The sequence below is a fragment of the Halichoeres trimaculatus genome, unplaced genomic scaffold (assembly GCF_033239565.1).
Source record: "Halichoeres trimaculatus isolate MK-OKI-2021-1 unplaced genomic scaffold, fHalTri1.1 fHalTri1_scaffold_22, whole genome shotgun sequence".
In the NCBI taxonomy this organism is placed as follows: domain Eukaryota; kingdom Metazoa; phylum Chordata; class Actinopteri; order Labriformes; family Labridae; genus Halichoeres; species Halichoeres trimaculatus.
In genome coordinates this window covers 5001635-5025599 of record NW_027437200.1, presented here as the reverse complement: position 1 = coordinate 5025599, position 23965 = coordinate 5001635, and the positions used below count along the sequence as shown (strand labels likewise).

Sequence of the window (23965 nt, the reverse complement as noted above, 5' to 3'; positions counted from 1 at the left end):
AAGAGGTGTGTTTTTAAAAAGGACTTAAAGCTCTCGAGAGTCTGAGCTATCCTGATATATAGAGGCAGACTGTTCCAGAGAGTAGGGGACCCAGTGTGTCGACCTGAGTGCTCTGGCTGGAGCATGCAGGTTTAGACAGTCACTTAGGTATGGGGGTGCCAACCCATAAAGACTTTAAAAAACAATAGTACAACTTTATATTGGATCCTAAAGCTGACAGGGAGCCAGTGTAGGGAGGCCAGAACAGGTGTTATGTGGTCACGTCGTCTCCCCCCAGTCAGCAGGCGTGCAGCCACATTTTGAACCTGCTGGAGGTGCCGGAGGGATGACTGGTCAACACCCACATACAGAGAGTTACAGTAGCCCAGCCTAGATGTTATGAGCATATGTATAACTCTTTCGAGATCGTGAGGAGGTAGGTATGCCTTCACCTTACTCAGGAGTCTAAGCTGAAAGAAGCTTGTCTTTACAACAGAACTAATCTGTTTGTCAAATTTGAAAGAGGTGTCAAAAATGACACCAAGGTTCCTAACTGAGGAACAGCAGTAAGATCCCAGATTACCAAAAACACTGTCAACACCCTCCAGCAGATCATGTGAACCAAAAACAATAATATCAGTTTTCTTGTCAGTCACACTTAAGAAGTTGAACGTCATCCATAATTTGACATTCAAAGAATCATTGGTTTTAAACGATAGATAGATTTGCAAGTCATCTGCATAGCAATGAAAGGTGACACCATGTTTTCTAAAGATGGATCCCAATGGGAGCATATATAAAGAAAACAGTACAGGGCCAAGAATAGAGCCTTGAGGGATCCCACAGACTAGGGGGGCCTCTGATGAAGCATGTTGACCGAGGTGAACAGAGAAGGTCTTCTCAGACAAATAGGATTTAAACCATTTCAGGACATCACCTTTATCCAGATAACTTGTGACAGATGTGGACTGATTTAGACTAATTCAGAAGATCTAGACAGCTTTAGATAAATCCAGAAAGACCCCCCCCAGGTCCAGGGAAAATAGACAGGTTCAGGCAGATGAGGGCAGATCCAGAGTGATCGAGCTGGATTCAGATCCATCATCCCTCTAGAGTTGGATTGATTCAGTTTCACAGCACGTGCTGCTTCTGTACACACGTTCCATACACATGTTGAGTAGACACATGTAAGAACATTAATGTAAATGCAAACACTTTCTATAAACCAACAGTTTTTAAATAACATGATTTAAACAACTGTTAAAATACACATGTATTTATCATGTGTAACTTTGTGATGACTCTACATCATGTTGGAGTCTGGACTAGCTGCAATTTTTCATTCTGTTTCATGCTTCTGTTCTGTGTGTGCATGTGTGTGTGTGCGTGAGTGTCTGTGTTCATATGCCCAATGTTCCTGGTTTTGCTGTTACCATGGTTACAGTTGCCAACAGAGAACTTTACCTGTAACCACAGGTTAATGGCTCATGTGCTCACTTCAGTGTGTCAAAAACCTGCAGCGAGACATTCAGTCAGAATGCCTTTTTAAAACCTTGTCCATCACCTCAGACTGATGATAACAAATGATGACTGATTCTCCTGAACGCCTAAAGCAGCATCACTGACTTCACTCAAACCTGATTTCTAGAAAAAAAAAACACATCTGTTTACTGTCATTAAATCAGTCACATGTAAGTTTCTATCCTGTGCTGTGATCTCTCTGTTAATTTCTCACCTTTTCTTTGCAGATGTGCCCACCTTGCTCTCTAACAGATCTCTCCTTGATTATGTCACAGTGTGAAGACCCTGATCCCTCTCAGACATGCTTATGCAGGATCACATCTAAACTGGAGCTCATGATGCCTACACTTGGCTGCACAGCTTTTTATCTTTCATGACGTGGTGAGACAAACATAGATATGGGACATTGATCTCACCTGTAAATGCTATCCAGTAGGAGCATGAAGGCGGTTCATCATGAGTCACATGGACCCATCTGTGGAGGATCAGTGGTGTGTGAAGGCCTCGGCTTGCTCTGCCAGCCCTCCAGAGTAAAAATCAAAGTTCCCTTTGAGAGGTTGGCGTCTGAACGTTCACGCTCGACTGCAGGACTTTGACCTTTTTAAGACAGACTGTCAGAGTGTTTGTGAATGCACCGCTGGCTGCAAACTGACGTCTCTGCTCCCTGTTACTCAGAAATATCACCGTGATGTAGGACTTCCATCCACAGGCAGGAAGTAAAATGCTCACACAAGTAAACAGTGAGTGGATCTAACACATGTTGAAAGAGGTTCAGAAACAGGTTCAGCATTTTTTTTCTTTGACACATTGTTTGTGTGTGTGTGTCACAGTGTGTGTGTGGACATTTATGCATTGGAGGGTGTGTGTACCAAGAAAGAACCAACACATGAAATGTTTTCTCTCTTTAGTCATCAAACAGGCAAACGTATAAAACATCAGATCAGTTATACAGTCTGTCCACATGGGGGCACTGTGGCCATAGATTCTTACATTGAACATGTTACAGTGTTCATACAGAGGGGTATGATGCAGCATGGGGTTATGGGAGTTGTAGTCTGTAATGGCAGATTAGATAAGGCAGTCATCAATTAGACAGTTCAATAAATTTTAAAAGTGTTATTTGAAACTTTTCAGTCAGACATTACTGTTCGAGCTAAGAGAGACGGATCAGAGCTCCACTGCTCCTCTTTGCTCCCTCAAACACCTCCTCTGAACCCTCTTATCTAGTGTTTGATCCTCTTTCACATCCATACTCCAAAATGTGTCTCTACTCTCTTTCTTCCATACGTGTGAAGCTCTCTGGAGTCAGGAGGGGGACAGCTCTGAACCCATGGGGACCAGAAGAGGTGAGGTCCTGGGAGATCACTTCTGCAGCTCCAGGACCTCAGAGACCAAAGGAGGAGGAAAAGGGGACAAAAAAGGCTCTAAGTACAAAAAAGAGATTCTGAACTCAGCACTACAAGTGAAACCTCCTCAGACTGCAGGCTACTCCAGCATCTGACCCAGGAACTAGGCCCTGTCCCTGACAGACCATGTATCAGATGTGTTCCACAGCCCCTGATTAAGGGGGTCTCGGATTTAGGGTCAAAGTCATAGGTTAAGGATCAGAGGTTTAGTTAGGGTCACTGGTTGGGGGTGCAGCGGTGGCTCTTGTAGGTGCCCAGGTGTCTGAAGCTGCGCCCACAGGTGTGGCAGCTGTAGGGTGTGGCCCCACTGTGGATCCTCTGGTGGGTGTACAGGTTTCCCAGCTCCTTGAAGCGGCGGCCACACTGGGGGCAGGCGTAAGGACTCTCCCCTGTGTGGACCCGCTGGTGTCTCTTCAGTCCAGACAGGACAGAGAAGCCTTTCCCGCACTGGGGGCAGGGGAAGGGGCTCTGGGCGCCGCTGTGCACCAGGCGGTGGCTCTTAAGGCGGGCAGCGTGTCTGAAGCGCTCGCCACACTCAGGACACATGAAGGGTTTCTCCCCAGTGTGGATCCGCTGGTGCTGCCGCAGGTTTCCCAGGTAGTTAAAGTGGCGCCCACAGTCCCCACACTCGTAGCCCCCATCCATCTTCACCTCCCTCCTCACAGGCCCCGCCACTTCTCGAGCCCCACTTCCAGCCACGGCCTCCACTTGCCCCCCTCGGCTTCTCCTGGACTCGCTGCAGCTCTCTGTGACAGGGGGGACAGGTAAACTGGTAGACTGCAGGGCCTCAGCAGAGTCCAGGTGAATCAGTTTAATGTGCTCCTCCAGGAATGTCGAGTCCGGGCAGAAGGTTCCACACAGCGAGCAGATGAAGGTGTGAGCAGGGAGCTGTGGGCCTGACACACACACATACACATACACAAAGATGTCATGTGACTTTTATACTACCATAGATAACCTCTTAATGGGCCTCTTTCACAAACAGTGCGTACAATTGTTTTACGCAAAAATCTGTGATTCATTCATTTTTTCTTACTTGGATTTGTTTTTACACTGCAAATGAATTTAAAATCTCCTCAGACCATGCACACACACAAATAATGATGACCAACTCTGTCAAAAAATGTTAACACAAACACCTTAAAGGGCATATTGCAGGATATTTTTTTCCAGATTAACACTGAACATGGTCTGATAATGGCAGTAGAATAAGTGAATCATTGATTTTATGATATTCAACAAAAAAAGGCACAAATTTAGAGGAAGAAGTGGCTGTTTTCAGTATAGCTGTTCAAAACGCTCTTTTTTCAGGATCGTGTAATTTGATGTAGCAAAAGGGACTCACATTCCTTCACTCCGCTTTGAGCTAATGAGAATAACAGGTTGACATGAGTGAGATCAGGCATATTGGGTCGTGTTTATTGTGCTTCTGTCAAAGTATCATTTAATTTGACCGTTGATTAAGAGGATTCAGATGTGTTACTGTGCGTTCACACCAAAAGAGGCAAAAGCGGCAGGCACGCCGGAAGTTAATTGATTTTCAACAAGGGCCCAGCGTCCTGAGCGGCTAGAGCATCAAAAGGGGCACCAGATGTGAAGTTGAGCCTCTGTCAACTGTATGGTAATTAGCTATGATGCAGTTCAGTGGCAAACAGTGACAACCAATCAGAGTAGAGATGTCCTTCGACCGAGAGGGCCCTAAAGAACAACGCATGTAACTTTGGTTCCTAGTTCTGTCATGGATACCGAAAAGCTAGATTATGTTCAGGCTCATCCTATTCTTTTTAATGTCTGCCTTTATGGCTACCCAACCAACAACAAAAAAATGTTGCCTGGGATCGGTTCAAAAAAAAGTGCAGTAATAGCAGAAAATAGCAAAGTGTAGTGTCGTCTGTGGCAAAGACGTAGCCTAGCTTAGCATGCAATCATTTCTTGCTTCATCTGAATGAGATGACACCAGGGCTCCAGACTAACTTTTTTCAGCAACGATCTGAGGTTTGCGCCAGGGGCGTAATTATAACTCTGAAGACCATATATGGATAGGAAAACAGATTTTCTTCTTCCTCATTGACAGGAGTGACAGTCTGATCCATGTTTATTTATGTTAAAAAGAAGCAGAAGCAGAGGGACTCCCGACTGTGACGTGACACTGAGATGCCGGTTTTTAGTGTGGAAGTACAAAAACTCACACTAAAACGTCTCCAGGAGACTCTGTGGTTGATAAATTCAGGAATTTCTTTCAGGATTTTGTTTTGAAGTTATTTTCCTATCAATTTCTTTACAGTTGTCTTTAACCTGCAATATGCCCTTTAACTAAATGCACGACATATTTAGTCTAGTAAAGAAGTTCAGTAAAAGAAAAAAGTCTCTCATACAATTCAATAATACAAACTGTGAACTGACTAAATGTATGAAATAACCATAAAACTGGCGCATATTCATGCTTATTATAGGGGTGACCAGGTATGGTTGTAACACTTTTTGCTTCAGCACCTCAAACTTACTAAATTTTTGAGTCAGTGAGAAAGAACATTTTCACACGTTTATTAGTAAATGAGGCCCAATGACAGCGTGAAGTTCCACCGAATAAACCTGAAGTTTGATCTGTGTCCTCCAGGGGGCAGAGTAAATTATAAAGCATGATAAGGATTGAATAATAAAGTACATTTAAAATCAAACAGTGTGTTAAACTACATTTTAATTGATGCAGTTTGATAATGTTAAAATGAGGATCATGTTAGACATCCTCAGCTTGTGGTTGACCTTTATCCTTCTGCTCCTGTCACACCTGAGCCTGACTCACCTCCTGCAGGATGCTCTCCTCCCCCTTCCTCTGGACTCCCACCAGGAGATCTGTGCTCCTCCATGGAGAACTCTGCAGGCTGCACCTGAGAGAGGGGGTCCTGGTCGGGGTCTAGGCCTCTGTCCTCTGTCCTTGATGAGTCGTCGTCATCATCTGCTGCAGTGACTGGATGGTCCTCACAGTCAGACTCCTTCATCACTGACAACACACACGAACAAACAAACACACGCAGGTATTTAGATCAGATCAAAACTCAGACTGGCTTCAATTGTTATGCCTAGAAGCTTGAAATGTTTAAAGCTCTGTATTACCTCTCCATTTACAGTCATATCAGGTTGAGGTGTGTTGTTTCCCTTGACTGAAAAAATACATTCCTACAGCTTTGCTCACGATTAATGTTGGACAGCTGTGAGTAAGCCAATCTGAGGCTTTAGTTAATGCTGCAGAGAGTTTGGATGCTGCTTGTTCTCTTGTTTTAGCATTGGTATAGATAACAGTGTCTTCTGTGTTATCTTTACCCATGCTAAAACAAGAGAACAAGCAGCTTCCAAACTCTGTGTAATTTAGGTCTACTCATATCCACTAGGGGAGGGGGGAGGGGGGGGGGAGGGGGGGGGGCAGAATCTGGTCCAAACAGGACTCTTTTTATACGCACATATTGTAACTCGCCTCCTAAGGACACCTACACAGGCGTCCTGTCAAACGTCACTAGCGCTGCTATGAGACCCCGCCCCCTCTCGCTGTGACACACCTGCACAGTGACCCCGCCCACTCCCACCTGGACCAGTTTACCTTTCAGTTCCGAGGAGAACTCCATTGGGGGGATCCAGTCGTAGTCGTAGATCCTCTTACTACCAGAGGGGAGCATGCTGAACAGGTCCTCTGTGGTGGTCTCTGAGTCTCCAGGACCAGGTCCAGCCAGTCCGCTGTCCGGCCACAGGTGAAGGGACTGTGAGTCCGGGTCGTGTCGGGCCTCCCTGTCGCTGATCTGGTCCTGCTCTTGGTCCTGGCTCCCTCTGGAGTTCTTGTCCTTCATCAGGTAGTCACAGATCGCGTCGATGTTCTCCTTCTTGACTCCAGGGAGGAGGGATCGGGTCCTTCGAGGGTCTGCTGTGCCGAGTTTGTTCAAGTCCGGTTTCCTCAGGCCAGAATCCGCAGACGGGTCCAGGGTGCTCCCCCCGGGGAAGGAGTCCCTTTGAGTGGTCTCCAGCCTGGCTTTTAACATCTGGATCTCCTCTGTCTTCTCCCGCAGCTCCATCTTCAGGACCCGGATCCGGATGCTGACCATCTTGCGGATCTCGGACAGAGCGGTGTCCAGGACCACCGTGATGTTTCGGCCCAGGTGCTCCGTGATGTCGTTGACCGAGCACAGAAGCTCCTCGTCGGGCTCCACATCCAGGAAGTCCCCATCAGGCCGGGCAGAGGCCCCGGGCTCCAGGAAGGCCGGGTGTAGGTCTGGAGACAGGCTTTGGGTCCTCCTGCGGCTCATGGTTCTCCTGGACCGGGTCAGGATCCTGTCAGCCAGCGGCCAGCTAAAAGCTAATGTTTGGATGGAACTGGGACAGTCAGGTGTGCCCAGGTAAGCGTGGGCAACCAGAATTTAACTTCCGGATAATCTTCATAATAAAAGCACTACATCTGAACGCATACTCTGGGCGTTGCACATCATTATAAGGCTCTTATTTTGGAAACATTAAACGGAAGTGGACCATGTTGTTTTGAGCTACTTCACAGCTGAACACCACAGAAGAAGAGTCAGCCTGAATTCAGCTGGTCAGGTTTGAGTTTTCAAGGAGCGCTCTCCACAGGGCGCAGGAGGATGAAAGGAAATGTGCTGCAAAACAAGAGTGACTGAAGGAAGAAAGATAAACTTGAAAAAATTCCTTCATAAACAGAAGGAAAGAATGTGAACCTGCAAGTTAGATTTAAACTCAGAGTAAACAACAACAACAATATTGATAAGAATAATAAAATAATAACAATAATACAATTTATTTAAAAGCACTCAACATCACAATTAATTAAGACACATTTAAGAAGAAACAACCCAATAAAAATATTCACACATAAGTGATCTGAATGTAAAGTCACATGAAAATATTTACAAATTTGTAGACTGATATTTACTCAAACAAAATGATGGCTGGATAATTGTAATTCAAAATGTACCCAAACGTTGTTTTGTTTTGTTTGTTTGTTTGTTTTGTTTTTGTTTTTGTTTCTTTAAACTACCAATGCCTATTATACTTTACAACCACAACTCTGCGTTTCCAAATTCTGGAATCTGCCGCTTCAACTGCACAATCTACTTTTCTGGCATGAATCAGTGCTGCTCAAGTGTTATGACACATTTTGCACCTGTAGCACAACCAGACACGGTGTACTAATGGACATAGTCTCCCTGACGTCAGATTTTAAAGCAAACAGCTGGTGCGGCTATATTGAAAAGTGTTTTCAGAGGACACTTAAAAGTGATGCACATCTCCCGACACGCTTGTTGTTGTTCAGCCACAGCTGAATGTTTGTCGTCAAATCATCCAAAACTGTTCATTTTTTATGTTTCTGGTGATTGGTTTAAATAGATATGTTGGTGTTTTTAAGTATGGTTTGTTTTTTTACGCACTGAAGGAGGTTACGTGGAATCCAGTGGCAGCTGCTGGTCAGTCAAGGAAAGGAAGCTCTTTTTTTTCCCGACCTACATTATAAATTTGTTTTTATCTATTTAGACGTAAATTCTACCCTCCATCCTTTTCAAGAAAATGATCTGTGACCCTGTCATACAAACCAGGTGTTTTTTCAAGGGATTTTACCAGAGTTCTCTCAATGGCCAGCAGAGCTAGAGGGCCTTGGCCCATTGAGTTGCGGGCATAAGACTTGAGCCGCTTTAAACAGAAAAAGCTCCTCTCTACACCTGCAGGCTGTAAGTGTGAGTGACAGGAGGAGAAGCTCCACAGCTGTAGCTGTAGCTGCTCATTGGTGAAAAGAGAGAGAATCTTTAAACACATGTTCGACGTTTTTAAGAAAAGTAAACTCGCTGGGGATCGATAAAGCCTCCGGATCAGTCCAGAACAAGTAGATGTAGAACTCAAAAGACGCTCCAGTGGATGGTTATGCTTCAAGATCGCTGACTGGCTCATTTCACTATCAATCAAAAAGAGATTTGGCCTCAGACAGATCATCCAATCATCACGCAGAAGCCCTGCGTCCAGGCCAGTCCACTGCCTCATAGACCCCCAGAGACGCTGAGCGTCCGAGGGTGGGACAAAGCCCAGAACCTGTGGCCGCCTACCAGTCAACTGAGCTGTCCCATAGACTGTAAAAAAAAAAAAATGGACGTCCGCTTGCTCGGCTCGAAGTAAAGTATTCACAAAAACTGCTCCCCTAGAGGCTGGCTGCAGTATAGGTTGTAGTGTATTTGCGGCGCGTTTTTCTAATGTGTTGTGTTGTGGTCTTTGCAGCGCTCTTTCCAAATGCTGCACACTTGTTGTCAAATTGATAAGGATATTTTCTTGACGGTTGCCACTCAGGCGAAACAGATTTCTACTTGTAAAAATGCCCCCACTCCACTTCAGTGTGTGTGTGTGTGTGTGTGTGTGTGGGGGGGGGGGGGGGGGGGGGGGGGGGGGGGGATTGACCAATCAGAAGGGATGAAGTTAGATATTGGATACGAAGCCCATAGTTCCCTCTGCAGATTTCAGAGCTCATTGTGATCTGCTATGACACCAAATGCCACTAAAGTAGTAAAGTGTCAGCTGTGCCTGTGCACAGAGGGATGGACCCTGCTCCTTTCTTACCTTGCCCAGGTGTTTGTGCTGTGTGTGGACAGAGATGGTACTGAAAACACTCAGAAAAAGATCAGTTTGTTCTGCAGAATCAGTTGCAGTTCTGCAGGAACACACAGTGATACAACCACAGGTGAGCTCTATGATCACCTGTCAGGTGAGCTCTACGGTGGCCTGACAGGTAAAATCTACAGTCACCCCTGAGAGCATTGAGCAGCTGTGTTCTGGTGGTTGGAATAAAGAGCTGAGAGCTGCTGACAGGAACTAAGGCAGAGAGGAAATGCTGACTGAGTTCCTGAGGAAAACACACACACACACACACACACACACACACACACACACACACACACACACACACACACACACACACACACACTCAGATAGTTGGTGTCTTCTTGCAGTATTGAAGTCTGAGTGACAGACCTGACCCTCTAAAAGTGTGCGTGTGTGTGTTTGTGTGTGTATGAGAGTGAGAGCAGCTCTGTTTGTTTACTGACAGATTATTAACCTGGACTTTCCCTCAGTCTGAGGGGATCAAACATTGAGGATGAGGATGAGCAGGACACAGACAGCAGGCTCTGGACAATCTGAGTGTTAGTCTTTATAATCAGAAATGTTATAACACAGTGACATTTAAACTAAGTGTCAGTCAGTCTTTATTGTGATTTCCCAAACATGAGGCTGAGCTGAGACAGAAACAATCCCAGGAGTAATTTCTTTTTAAATAAAACAGATTTATTTTACAGAGCTGATCTTAAGGAGTCAGTGCTCCCCTAAATGAGTGTCTCTACAGATATGGCTTGAATGTATTAATATTCCTGAGCTGTTTAAATGATCATTAACTCTGCTGTTATAGGCCGTTAAAAATCAAACATTGTTAATCACAAAATTACTTTTAAACATAATCTGAAAAACTGTATTAAGAATCTTGTTTCCCTCTTTCTTTTGCTCGTAATCCTAAATTATAGACTTTATCTGAACACGTTTGAAAGGTGATCTGAGCCGCTCAGTCAGACTTTTACTTTGGAGGGACCGTGGTCCGCTGGCTCTTCCTGTCTGCTGGAGGAGGACGGAGGATCGGCACAGGCGCGTGACCGTGCGTGGATCTCTGATCACCGGGAAACTTCACGGTGCTACCGGACATGTCAGCCGGACCGGACCGGGACACCGGCGGCAGCTGGCCGCGGAGAGGAGTCTCTGCAGACGGGCAGCAGGTCCGGGAGGCTCCGGAGAGATCCAAGAGACCCAGCAGAGCAGGTAGACTACCAGGGGTCTGTTAAAGTATGAATGATCGATGGTTGAGCTGGGAAGTCTGACTCTGTGGACAGAGTTTCAGACTTCCAAAGATTAAAAAAGTATCTTTTATTTAAATAAAATACAGAGTTAAAACTCATCCTTTATTTAAATAAAACCTAAATTTACGGACTCATCCTTTATTTTAATTAAGTCTTAAGTTTGACACTAGCAAAGTTTCAGACGCATCCTTGATTTAATTTAAATTTTTATAGCCTGATGACTTCATGTTCTCTGAGAACTTTATTTCGAACAACGGAAATCACAGCGGGCTGTTAACCTGGGCAAAGACAGATCACTGCAGGTATGTGTCCACCTCATCCATGTGAAGGATGAGGGAGCTACAGGTAAAGGTGTGACAGGTGGGTGGGGTCATGGGGCTCACTAGATGTGGATCAGCCATCTCCGAGCTCAGTCTGGGTTCTGAAGTCAATGATGTTTAAACACAGCCATGTAAAACACATCAACAGTGAAAGTAGGATAAAGAGGGCCATTTACACTCAGTGGGTTATGTACACAGCCTGTGATTGGCTGTCAGGTGTGGACATAGACAAATATGGGTTTTTTTTCGGAGCAGATACTAATACTGATTATCAGTAGTCAAGGAAGCCAAAAACCGATATTTAGGGCCGATATTCATTTACAGTATAAAAGAAAATGAATTTTTGAGCTTTGAGATTGGTTATCACCTCACTTAGCTTCTGTTGGATTTCCTTCCTAATATCAGTTAGTTCCTTCTTCAGATCGTCCTAAAATGTTTTTGCGAAATCAACAAATTGAGACTTCATCTGCATTGCCAAAGTCTTTATATCTTTGCGGATTGTGGCTAAATCCCCCTCACTTATCGTCATTAGCTCAGTAGTTAGCCCATGTCCGCCATTAGGGTCTCCATGTTCCTCGGCTAAGGCTTCTTCGGTTATTGTACGGCTGTACTTTTCTGCTTGTGTGGATTGTTTTCCCTTTTTTTTCTAGTTTTTTCCCCCTCCATAATAAATTTAGCCAAATATCACTCAAAACTTTTAATAACAAGGAGAATTAACTCAGACCAACCTCTACGTCTCCACCATTAGTCCCAGTGAGTCCAAACTTAGACCGGTCTGCCTCTGACCTTCAATGAAAACTTTAAAAAGTAAATGGCTTTCTAAAGTTTTCTACAGAAAGTCAAGTTTTCAAAAAAATGGCTCTGCGTGTCACCAATCAGATGGTATTGTTGGTGGGACAATGCTAGAGACAGAGTAGCTCGGCTGCATCAGACCCAAAATAACACAGCCTTAAATTATTAAGCCATTATTGATTAATTATTGCATTTCTTATTGGCTGCCAGATTAAAAAACGGAGGGGATTATCGGGCGCTAACCAACCCGGCCGATAATCAGATAATCAGCTAAACCTGAAGGAGAACTGTGATTGTTTGAATTCAGAGCAGGTAAATTATGTTTCCTCAAGTCTTCTTCTCTGTGTGCTTCTCAGTGCGAGCTTCCTGCAGAGACACCTCCAGTCTGAAAAGATCTCTGTCCACGTCTGAGGACACCTTCCCTACAGGTATGTTCACAGGCACCTCCAGAGGTACACCTACAGGTAAAGTTTGTCCAGAAAGTAATCGCAGTGCTTCACTTTTTCCACATGTTTTTATGTTACAGCCTTGTTCCAAAATGGAATTAATTAAAATTTTGTCCCTTAAATTCAACACACAACACCCAATGATTGGGAATGGGTATTGATAAGATTTTATTGATATCAGTGCCCATTTTGATTGTGATAATCAATCAATTTCTTAAGTTAATAATGTCACCAGTTCGAATCCCATTTCACTGAACCTTTCTGTGTGAAGCCTACGTGTTCCTCCTGGGTTCTCTCTGCGTACTCTTCCTCCCACTGTCCAAAAGCATGCTCAGTTGGTTAGTTGGTTACCCTAAATTGTCCACAGGTGAGTGTGTGTGGAGGGTTGTCCGTCCCTTTGTGTGACTGACTAGCAACCAGTCCAGGGTGTACCCCCGCCCCTCCCTAAGACAGCTGGGATTAGGGCTGCAGCTATCGAATATTTTAGTATTCCAGTATTCTACTAAAAAACCCATTGATTAATTGAGTAATCAGATAAAACACATGTTTGTTTAGTTAAAGAGCAGTTATTTTTCAAATGAATTTTTTTCTCTTTAATAGAATTTTCTGATACAGCATGTCAATAAGAGCACTTGCTTTGGTAGCTCCAAAATTTGTAAACACACTTTGACACCTTTTTTGTGCCTTGTACATCTCATCAAATGCTGTGGACCCAAATGGCATCTGTTTCTTAGAATGACCCATTAGTCTCCAAACTCCAGAAAAGAAGCTAGATTTGTTGCTAGTTGCTATTTTGTATGAGAGGTAGCTTGAGGGGTCTGAAAACTCTCTTAATATGGCCTCAGCTCTATTTGAAACACCACTCTTTGATCTTTTTTAAAATTAAACGATTCCTCGAGGCGAAGAAAATTACTTGAGTATTTTTTGTAATCAAATACCTCGAATCATTCGAGGAATAGTTTCAGCTTTAGCTGGGATAGATTCCAGCCACCCTTGACCCTGAACAGAATAATCTGTTAAGCTGTATAGAAAATGAATGAATGGATATTCTGAGTACAATAGAGCTGGCTTCACAGGTTTTCTGTATCAGCAACATTTTATTGAGTTTATAAGTAAATGAATATGAAATTGGTCACTGGATCTGGATATCTCTGGATGTAGTTAAATAAAACTAAGGAAAAACCCCAGGTCACATAAAATCAATGCACTGTTTCCTTATGTGTTATTGACTGAAGTGGCCGTCTTACTGTTAAAGGTTCATAAACAAAGTACTGAGCAAAGGCTAAGATTTTTTTCACATTTTTATTTTGGGGTGTCATGTGAAGAATTTTGAGTAAATATTAATTAATCTCATTTTGGAATGAAGCTGCAACATAAAATGTGGAAAAAATGAAGTGTGGGGAATACTTTCTGGATAATCTGTGTATCTGCAGGTACATCCGTAGGTACTTCTACAGGTATGTCACTGGTGTTTGTGACCAGACAGGTGGAGGGAAGCAGGATCAGAAAGGTCAGCTCAGGTGGGTCAGAACACAGATCTATAGTACTGAAGAGAAGAGTCATGAGGCAGACAGGTGCCCTGTCAGGTGACCCGTCAGGTGACCTGTCAGGTGAGTAGATGGTTTAAACCTTGAACCTGTGGTTCCTGTGTTGTCACTCATTAATCTGAAAGTTTATTCATTTTGTAATGTGGTGGAAGTAGACACAGGTGAATGCACCTGAGAAATACCTCTGAGAAAAGAGTTACCTGCTGACTCAGTGACACACCTGCTACTTTAAATAAAAACAGAGCTCTCACTGAGGACTCATCAGGAGTTTGGTCTGATCCTGGTTATTGATCATTGATAACTGATGTTGTCTGATTCAGGCTTGTCTGTCAGCTCAGAGTGTTGGATTGTGACTGTGTACTTTCTCACCTTTACCTGTCACCTTTACCAATGACTCTGCTCTGAGGTGTAAACTCTTGTTGGTGATAAAAGCAACCATGAAATCTGAAGTGACCAGGTGTACGGATGGGTACCGCATTAGGTACTTTTATAGGTTCTGTCAAAAGTACCAGGTACCGATTCAGTTAAAACCTAAAGGTACCATGTTTAGGTACCTAAGTGCATCCATGTAACTGTGAGGGAGACGCAGAGTAGGTGATTTTCCATACTAGACATGAACACAGCATTACAAGGTTATATATTGAAGAATAAATATGTTAAATCCAAGTATTTTTATATTCTATTATAAAAGAAATTGATATTTTTTACCACATAAACACAAAAAAGTACCGAAAATTGGTACCGTTAAGTACGGGTACCGATTGCTAGGTACCGGGCATCAGTACCGTATCGTTTCAAATGTGAAAGGTACCCATCCCTTACCAGGTGTGACACAGGTCACAGTTTTAGTTCTTCATGTGTCCACCTCTCACCTCATCAGTCTTACCTCACCTGTCTCAGACTCACCTGTCTCAGGTGGGGCTCTCAGTATGGCTGGCACAAAAGTTCATTTCAGTTTGGTAAAGTGATCTGGGGATTTATTTCACAACAAGGATCTTTACAGGAAAAAAAACATTCAATATTTCCTCACACAGGTGAGACAGGTCAGACAGGTGAAGCAGGTGAGACAGCAGGTAGAAGAGGAAGAAGTTCTTCGAAATTTATCAACTGTTTATCAAACATACAGTTTCTGTGAACGCTGCAGGTAAAGTCATTCAGGAGGTATGTGTGTGTGTGTGTGTGTGTGTGTGTGTGTGTGTGTGTGTGTGTGTGTGTGTGTGTGTGTGTGTGTGTGTGTGTGTGTGTGTGTGTGTGTGTGTGTGTGTGTGTGTGTGTGTGTGTGTGCAGCTCTGCCTGTCCTCCTGCAGTGTGTTCAGGGTGCTGAGCGGCTTCCTGCAGACGACTCTGCGCAGGAAGCTCTGAGAGGAAAACTGAGAACTCTGCAGACAGACAGCAGTCAGGTCACCGCTCTGTTCACGGTACACACACACACACTCACACATTTTCTGTTTCACTGTGTATATATCACCGTGTGTGTGTTTGTGCATCGTAAAACATGTCGTGTGTGTGTGCAGGAGCTCTCAGCTCATCTCGTCTCCATCGACTGTGAGGAAAACGTCTTTTTTGTCACATTCAGAACCTTTGAGGAGCTTTGGAAGTTCAGCACGTATCACTCCATGGGTAAGTCTGAGTACAGGGAGTCTGTCCATCCAGAGGTCCTCACTCTGAGCCTGGATTTAAGTGTAGAGGTTGCTTTAAAACCTCTTGGGTGCCAGCAGCTGAACAGATCTGAAGAGTGTGTATGTGTGTTCTCTAAAGTTCTCTATGGCCCCTCTCCTGCAGGGTTCCTGGGTCTCTGTCTGGAGAACCTGCTGCTGGAGCAGAGGTCCTGGCTCAGTTCTCTGAAGAACCAGGTCTCTGTGGAGGTTTCAGTTCAGGAGGAAACACTTAGTCTGATGTACAGAGGGATCCTCATGCAGGAGGGTAGGTTACCTCAGAGTCTACAGAGTCAGTCTGATCATACAGGACCTACAGCAGGTTCCCTTTCTCTAACAGGTCTAGGTGTGTTTACCTGCTTGATAAATCTGCCCCCACATGTCCTCAGGCTCTCTGTTTGCCAGCTGCAGCACCAACCAGATGTTTGACAGCTCCACCTCTGGAGGAGACCTGTACCTGGAGCAGGGGGACATAGCCCAGTTTGAGCCACCATTCCTGGGCTCCGGCTGGACTGTCCTCTGCCTGTCTGATGGATCCAGAGGAACGGCCCCGAAACCTGCTCTGGAGCCTGTCCCGCCTTTCCACCAGTGAGTCTAAACTTTTTTCTTTTATTCTTTATTTTTGTTTTGTTTCCAGATAAAGCAAACAAGCACAAGAAAATAGTACAGCTCAAAGATAATGAACATCCTCATGGTACAATGGTAAAAAAACACGATAATAATAATAATAATAATAACAATAATAATAATAATAATAATAATAATAATAATAATAATAATAATAGAGTCAGTTCATACAGTAGTGTGGTCATGTGACCTGTCTGTCCACAGGTGGTTCCTAAAGTCTGCAGCAGAGAATATCTTAGTGGGTGATGGGAAACCTACATGTGACTTCCCCCTTCAGCTCGGTAAGAACATCGCACAAGAACCTGTTTCACCTGAGAGAGACAGACAGGTGATATCAGAGAGAGAGTTGTCTTAAACCAAACCTTCTCATCTCTCCTTCACTCCTTCCCTCTCCCTCTCCCTCTCTCCTTCCTCCTTCAGCTGGAGGGGTCTGTGAGGTCACGACAGAGTACGATGCCGAGGGCCCAGACGAGCTGAGCGTTGCGCCTGGTGATGGCATCATCATCCTGGGACTCCTGGCCAAGTGTTTTGATTGGTTCATGGGAAGAAAGGAGGTCACAGGTGAAGTGGGTCTGGTGAAGACGAGCTGGGTGAAGCCTTCAGAGGGAACGTATGAGTGAGTGACTGAAACAGACAAAACCATTCTGTAGAGACAGAGAAAGAGACCCTGATCAGGTAGACTGCAAAAACACTTAGATTGGCCTGTAGACCTGTAGACCTGTTCCTCCACCACAGAGACTATCCTCTGACTCACAGGAAGTTTCACAAAGAGAAACCTTGTCTCTGTTCCAGGTCAGCAGATATTTTAATAAAAGGAGAAGAGACAACGTTCTTCAGTCTTAGTGAGGATCAGGTCTTCAAGGAGTCCACAGCTTTACTGAAGTCCAGATCTCGCCATGAATCTGGACTGGACTACAAACTGGGTAAGATTCAGACCCTCAGCTTTAGACTTACTGGGTTTGATGAGAGCCTCAGTTTTATTGAATATTCATTTCTTCGCATTTTTATTTAAAACAGACATTTTCACTGTTGATGTGGATCCCTGTGAGTCAGTCAGTACCATGATGATTAGAGCTCTTAGGGATCCTCCTCCACTGTTGCCTCTCTGATGTTTTCATTCTTTTTTTAGATACAATTCAACAAAAACCTTTAGAAAACAAAGCAGGTAAGAAAATTCATCTGAGCCCAAGTCAGACACCTTTTCTCAGAGTACCTGTCCTCTGTGTCTAACATCTGTCTCACCTGTCTCTCACCTGTCTCTCACCTGTCTCACAGTTGTCTCTTCCTGCGGTCCTGAGCTCCAGGGGTCTGACCTGAAAACGGCTCTTCAGAGGATTCTGAGCGTGTCTACAGACTCAGAGTCTAGATCTGAAACTGTGAACGGGGCCACTGAGGACTCTGTCTTGGTCTCAGAGCCCAAGAACCAGACCCTGCCATGTCTCAGGTGTCACCCTGTTATTGAAGGAAACAGCAGCACTGAGGACTTCCTCCCTCTTGTCTCGTTCCTAGAGGGGCCAGACTTCAGAAAGGAGTTTGGGGTTCTGTATGGACTAAGCTCGGACCTCCTGGCCTCCTCGGTCTTCACAGGTCACAGCGACGAGGCCGAGCTGACCTCTTTCCTCTCTGCTGCAAGGGAAACAGCCAGGAAGAAGAGGCTCCTCTGGACTCAGACTCGTTTGTGCTTCCTGTTGGGGAAACTGTGTGCTGGGAGGTCAAAGTTCAGCCAGGCCCGGGTCTACCTGGAGGAGGCTCTCAGTGTCCCCAGAGAAGGTTTCACAGACCTCAGGCTGCTGGCCAGCATCTACTCCGACCTGTGTGGCATCTACCTCATCCAGAACAACCCAGAGAGCTTCTTCAGCGTGGCAGAGAGGCTGGCGGCTCTGCTGTTTGGGGTCGCGGACTGTCTGCAGAGCGTCCAGGAGGACTCTGCTCTGAAATACATCTTAAAGAAAACTCTCCTCTCTCACAACACCATGGCAGAGGCCCGGGCCTGTCATCTTCTTGCCAAGCACCATTGGACTGTCCGTGAAGGGGCTCAGGTGGTAACATACCTGGAGAGACTTGTCATGCTTGGTGCTGAGGCTCAGAGGAGCTGGAGCCTCTCGCCCAGTCATGGGTTCCTGACCTTGGGAAGGCTGTACAGCGAGCTGGGCCTCCCTCACCTCTCCATGAGTTCAGCCAGGAAAGCGTCTCTGCAGCCATCTGCGACGCTCGGCGAGTGTCTGAGCAGCATGCAGCTGGCTTTAGACAACATCAGTAGACTGAGCGGGGTCACCGAGCAGGAAGCGTCCATCCCTGCTCAGCTCGCTCCGTTTTTACACCGTGCACTGACCCTAACCCTCAGCTTCAAAGACCTGCAGCCAGGACCTGAGCAACACCACATCCTCATCCATCAGCTCACCGTCTGCCTCTGTCAGCTCCTCTGCAAACACGGGATGGTCCAACACGCCATCTGCCACATGCACGCCCTCATCAGCCACAGACAGCTCCCCTCCTCTATCCCAGAGAGGAACACCACCCTCATCTGGATGGCATGGCTTCATATCAGCAATGATCAGCCTGAGGTGGCTCTGGAGATCCTGGACCTACTGCTGGATTTGATGCCAGAGCACTGCACCACCCGTCAGGAGGGTACGAGAGTTCCAACCTGTTTTAAAAACAGAGGGGCTTGCTCCACTCCAGCTTTGCCTCTGGTCACTTCACGCTAAGCTACAACTAGCCTGGTCATGTCGATGTCTTTTATAGGTGTGGTGTTGAACATGCGGGGTGTGGCACTGAGATGCCTGGGTGACCTCCAGAGGGCAGCAGAAAGCTACGAGGCTGCTGTGGACGTCTGCCAGGAGTACGAGGACATGGCAAACTGGGCTGTGGCTCAGGCTAACCAGGGTAGGAAGCTACATGCTATTATGTACCAAAGCATCATCAGTCATGTGATCTGACTCCGCCTCCTCCTGCAGGTGTGCTGAGTCTGAAGGCTGGAGTTAAAAGTGTGGCTCAGAGACACCTGACAGAGGCCGTGCAGCTCTTCTCTGAGCTCTATGAAGGTCATGAGGAGAACTTCATCAGTGTGCTGCTGCAGCTCGGACAGCTCTGTGTCACGCAGCAGCTGGTGCATTATGGGAAAGGGTGTTATGAATGGGCTCTGCTGCTGGCTATCAAAGCTAACCTGTTAGCCTGTGAGTAAACCCTGACTAAGCCATGATCCTATCCTCTGTATCCTGCTCTAACATCTCTGATCACCAGGTCAGCTGACCGCCACCACACACCTAATTCGTCTGTACGGCTCCGAGAGTCCAGACCAGGTTCACAGTCTGGTTTACAGCCAACACCTGGTCTACCTGCTGGAACGCTCTGGGGACAGAGGACAGGAAGGGGGTGCTCTGGAGGCCGTCAGCAGGCTCTACCTGAGCCTGGGGACAGACAGGTGAGAGTGGATCTGATCCTGTACACTCCTGTCTGTAGACTGAAACCCTGTTTCCACCAAGCAGTCTGGTTTGGATCAGTATGGTTTGGTATGGGTTGGCTCAGTTAAGCCTGGTCCTGTTTGCAATTCCACAGCCAACTGTGTCCCCTCGTGGAAGGTGCTGGATGCCGATAGCTGCATTGGTTAGATAAAAGCATGACGCCATGGCAGCTCAGCACAGTCTACCCCACTAAAAATCCAACAAAGAAGAAAATGCTACGTGGTAAACTAAGAGCTATCTGGCTGTTTGTTACGAAATGTGATCAAGCTTTTGTTCAGAGAACGCTGTGTGCTGGCAGGAGAAACACAGCAGCTGCTGTCGCAACGTAGGTGACGATTCTTTTGACCAATCAATGGCCTGCAGTGTTGTAGCTCCACCTTCTTTGATTGAATCGGTTTAGTCTGGCATCCCAACAGAAAAGCGGGACGGCTCGTCTCGGTCGTTTGGGGATCGGTCCCATGATTAGTCAGTGAAAAATGCCATAAAATCTAGGCCTTGCCAAGATGAACCAAACTGAACTGCTTTGTGGAAACAGGGCTTTGGTGGTGCCCCCTGCTGGTCCCTGTAGAGGTGTGATGCAGTGACTCTTGCTGACATAGAAACAGTTATAGAAGAGAGGCTACGACTACAAGCTACAACACACCCATGTGGTTCGCCAAAGAGGCCACGCCCCCATGCTGCCTGCTTTAACCCCCCAGAGGGACGTGAGTATTTGGGATTATCTGGTGCTCACGCTGTGGACTGTTTTGTTTGCAGGGCGTACCGAGCGGCTCTGGACCGAACAAAGAGCAGTTTGGGAATTTTCATCGACCTGGGCTTGAGGGAGAAGGAGGCATTCGGCTGGCTGCAAGCAGGGAAGATCTACCACCTGCTGGGCCAGACCGAGCTGGTGGACCTGTACATCCAGGTGTGACTGCATTTGTTGTTCCAACATCTTATTTTAAATCAGTCTGATAAAAAAAATACTGAAGTTGCTGTGATAACCCATAAGTAAGCATCATCTCTACTACAAACTATGTTTCAACTTAAAAATCTATGTCTGTCTGTGCTCCACATGGCACGGACAGGACATAGGCCCATGTAGTCATTGATTTTTACAGAGCGTTGAGTGTTTATGCCTATAAATGAGATGTGTTGATGGGTTAGGGTTAAGACAGACAGACAGCAGCTCATGGAGCACAAACAGCTGGTCTGTGCCATTTAGAACACAGACAGTCTGTACCTTCTCTGCAACATCTCAAAGAACAGCAGTGGCTTATATCCACTGAGTTCCTTCCTCACTCACAGTTACATCAAAACAAAATTACTATCTGAATCTGTATTTTATTGTTAACCCAACAAATGGTTTTGTATTAACTACACTCAAGATTATTGCCATGGTGTGAGTTGTCTAAACACAGCTCCAAAATCGGAAAACGGATAATGACTTGTTTCATTTCTCGTTTTCAAATCAAAAATCGGAAAACAACTAACGGCCTTTTTTTTCCTGTTTTGAAATTAAAAATAGAATGTGAGAGAATTTAATTATCATGGGATTTTCGTTCTATTCATTTTTGGTTTGTATCATTTTCAATGTGTTGTGCCTCTCAGAGAGGCCAGTATTTAACTGCGCAGATCTTGAAACCTGTTCACAGAGATAGAGAAGGCAATATACAGTGAGTGACATATATTTTGACCACTATGGCCGCACTAGAACAATATGCCAATGTCACTGAGCAGTTGTTTGAAGCTGGTAAGACCCACACAGACATTTCAGAGATGTTGCAGGACATGGGTGTCCAGGGATGCTCTGCAATGAGTGTCGGACGTTTCTGCGTCCAACACAACCTCAGGCGGAAACGTCATGTTACTGATGCCTGAAGTGTGACACGCTTCCCCTCTTTAAAAAGCACATACACATCCGCCATCCTTGACAAAAACGTTAACTACTAATAACTGTAAAACGTTAGCTTTCATGCTGCTCGATTCACCCATCAATGGAATCACCCGGTAGAGACTGACTGACCTTCCCGATAAAAAAAAAGTCAACAGCTTCAGGGTCACAACACATCGAAAATGATACAAACCAAAAACCTTTTCCAAACCAATTTATTTTTTTCAGTGCACCTGGTCATCAAAACAGGACACCTGCTATGATCTATCAATACATCCATCCATCCATTCATCAATGCAATGTGCTGTGTGTGTGTGTGTGTGTGTGTATGTGTGTGTGTGTGTGTGTGTGTGTGTGTGTGTGTAACCATCAGGCAGCTCAGGATGTGGCTCTTAGCACAGGAGACACTCAGTTCATCCTGAAGCTTCTGGAAGCTGCCGGGGACGTCTTCTTCAACAGCAGCCAAGACAGACAGAAGGCCGTCGTCTTCTACAGGGTAAGGGTGAAACACACGTCTACACTCACACATGTACACACACACCCTGCTCATGGGTTGGACTGACTCTTGTCTACCTGTAGGATCGAGCTCTGCCCATTGCGGTGAAGAGCGGCGGCGTAGTGTCTCAGCTGCGTCTGTGTAACAAACTGACCGAACTGATGCTCGCTCTGAAGATGTTTGAGGACGCCATGGAGTTTGCACAAACTGCACTGGACATCAGCATCACATTGGGTACACAATCCTCCACCTTAGAGTGTGTGGTTATTTGTCTTTATGTACATGTATTCCCATCTGTGTGTCTACCTGTTTGAACAGGTGACTGTCTGAACGAGCGTGTGGCGTACCACCGCCTAGCCTCTCTGTACCACAGTCTGCATCAGTACGAGCTGGCTGAACATCACTTCCTGAAGACCCTGAGCCTGTGTCCCAGCCCCCTGCTGTTTGAGGAGGAAACCCTGTACTACATGAGGGTGTACCAGACACTGGGAGACATCATCTTCTACGACCTGAAGGTGAGCTGACACTGATGGCGAGGAGCGTGTGCAGACAGGTGTGCTGTGACGAAAATATGTCTAAAGGCAGGTGTTCACTCACAGCGCCTCTTGTGAGATAATCGGACCATAGTGAAAGTTTTCTGATGCCGTTTGTTCTGTTTTCTCTTCAGGACCCTTTTGACGCTGCAGGTTACTACCACCTGGCTCTGGCCGCAGCCATGGATTTAGGAAACAAGCGGTCCCAGCTGCAGCTGTGCACACGTCTCGCTACCATCTACCACAACTTCCTGGTCGACCGTGAGCTCTCACTCTTCTTCTACCAGAGGGCCAGAGCTTTTGCTGCAGAGCTGAACGTCCGCAGGGTTAACATCTCACCTGATCAACAGCAGAGCAGCGGCTCACAGTTCAAGATCTCTGTGCAGTAACACAAACTTTTTAACTGTCTGAGCTGAGCAGAGAAACACGGAGACCCTGACGACTCAGGACTTTAATCAGATCATCGACCACTTTCACTGTTTAGAGTAAAAACACACTTTACCAAACAAGAATCTCATTCAAAGTTTTCAACAGACATGACTCTGTAGTGGAGATCACTGCATTAATAAAAAGAGAATTGGGTTTAAAATCACTTTGAAAAAAAACACGACCAGCATGAAGACATTAACGGTAGTAGTGTGTGTTCTTGAATGTTTGATATGTTTTCTGCACATTTTTAAAGACATTCATGATATCAGTACTTTTCAAACTTTTTATTATGATAAACAGTATCTTTACCATGAATCGAAATTTGTTTCATTAAACTTGGTGGAAATAGAGGAAGCTTTAAGGTCAGTTTTTTTAACTTAGAGTTCTCTGTGGATGGAGTTTATACAGTTCTTCATGAACATCAGAGCATCATCTGTTAAGAGCTTTATAATTTTTGGTACTTCAACTGATGTGATTTTACTTGCCCTGTGTTTAACTCAATAAAATAATGCCAGGTGAAATAAACTGAATAATGACTGAAACACCAAGGTTTACAACGGGAGGTGTTGGAGGGCTGGGGTAAGGTGACAAAGGTTTGTGTCTCAGCAGAAAGGATACATTCTGTAGTGTGTGTGTGTGTGTGTGTCTGTTTCTTTGAGTCCTGTGACAGGCTTGAGACCTGTACAGGTGAACCCAACGGTGGCCAGTAGGTGTCAGACAATTTGCTAAAGCAACAACATAAATGAAAACGGAAAAAACAAAAATGCAAAAGCCAGAACACAACATAAATACAGCCTCAGCAGAAGTTAGGACGGTTATTCTAACAGGTGCAGAAAAGTTGTTTAAGTAATCACATGATTCATTTTTTACCTTCAGCTATGACTAATTCAGCTATAATGCTAACATTGTGATGTCACTTATTCATAAAGGTAGATATGAGATGGCGAATTACTGCTTAATAGAGAAATATAAGTAGGATAAGGTGACACCCAAGCTG

General features: G+C 45.3%; 2 protein-coding genes across 2 annotated transcripts; one reads left to right on the top strand and one right to left on the bottom strand.

The window, feature by feature from the left end:
• Positions 1-2403: 2403 nt before the first annotated feature.
• znf16l (zinc finger protein 16 like) lies at positions 2404-7292 on the bottom strand. Its single transcript, XM_074698904.1, has 3 exons — positions 6502-7292; positions 5710-5907; positions 2404-3802 (listed from the first exon to the last, which is right to left on the bottom strand). Exons 1-3 carry the CDS (start codon positions 7196-7198, stop codon positions 3123-3125), a joined length of 1575 nt encoding a protein of 524 aa, XP_074555005.1. The 5' UTR covers positions 7199-7292; the 3' UTR covers positions 2404-3122.
• A 3276-nt stretch (positions 7293-10568) lies between these two features.
• On the top strand, positions 10569-23400 carry sh3tc1 (SH3 domain and tetratricopeptide repeats 1). Its single transcript, XM_074699112.1, has 19 exons — positions 10569-10748; positions 12255-12326; positions 15179-15309; positions 15406-15511; positions 15674-15814; positions 15936-16134; positions 16378-16454; positions 16594-16789; positions 16966-17096; positions 17303-17338; positions 17449-18804; positions 18919-19059; positions 19131-19349; positions 19417-19597; positions 20394-20544; positions 21884-22006; positions 22090-22240; positions 22325-22521; positions 22674-23400. The coding sequence occupies exons 1-19, from the start codon at positions 10634-10636 to the stop codon at positions 22926-22928; spliced, it is 3978 nt and encodes a 1325-aa protein (XP_074555213.1). The 5' UTR covers positions 10569-10633; the 3' UTR covers positions 22929-23400.
• Positions 23401-23965: the final 565 nt, after the last annotated feature.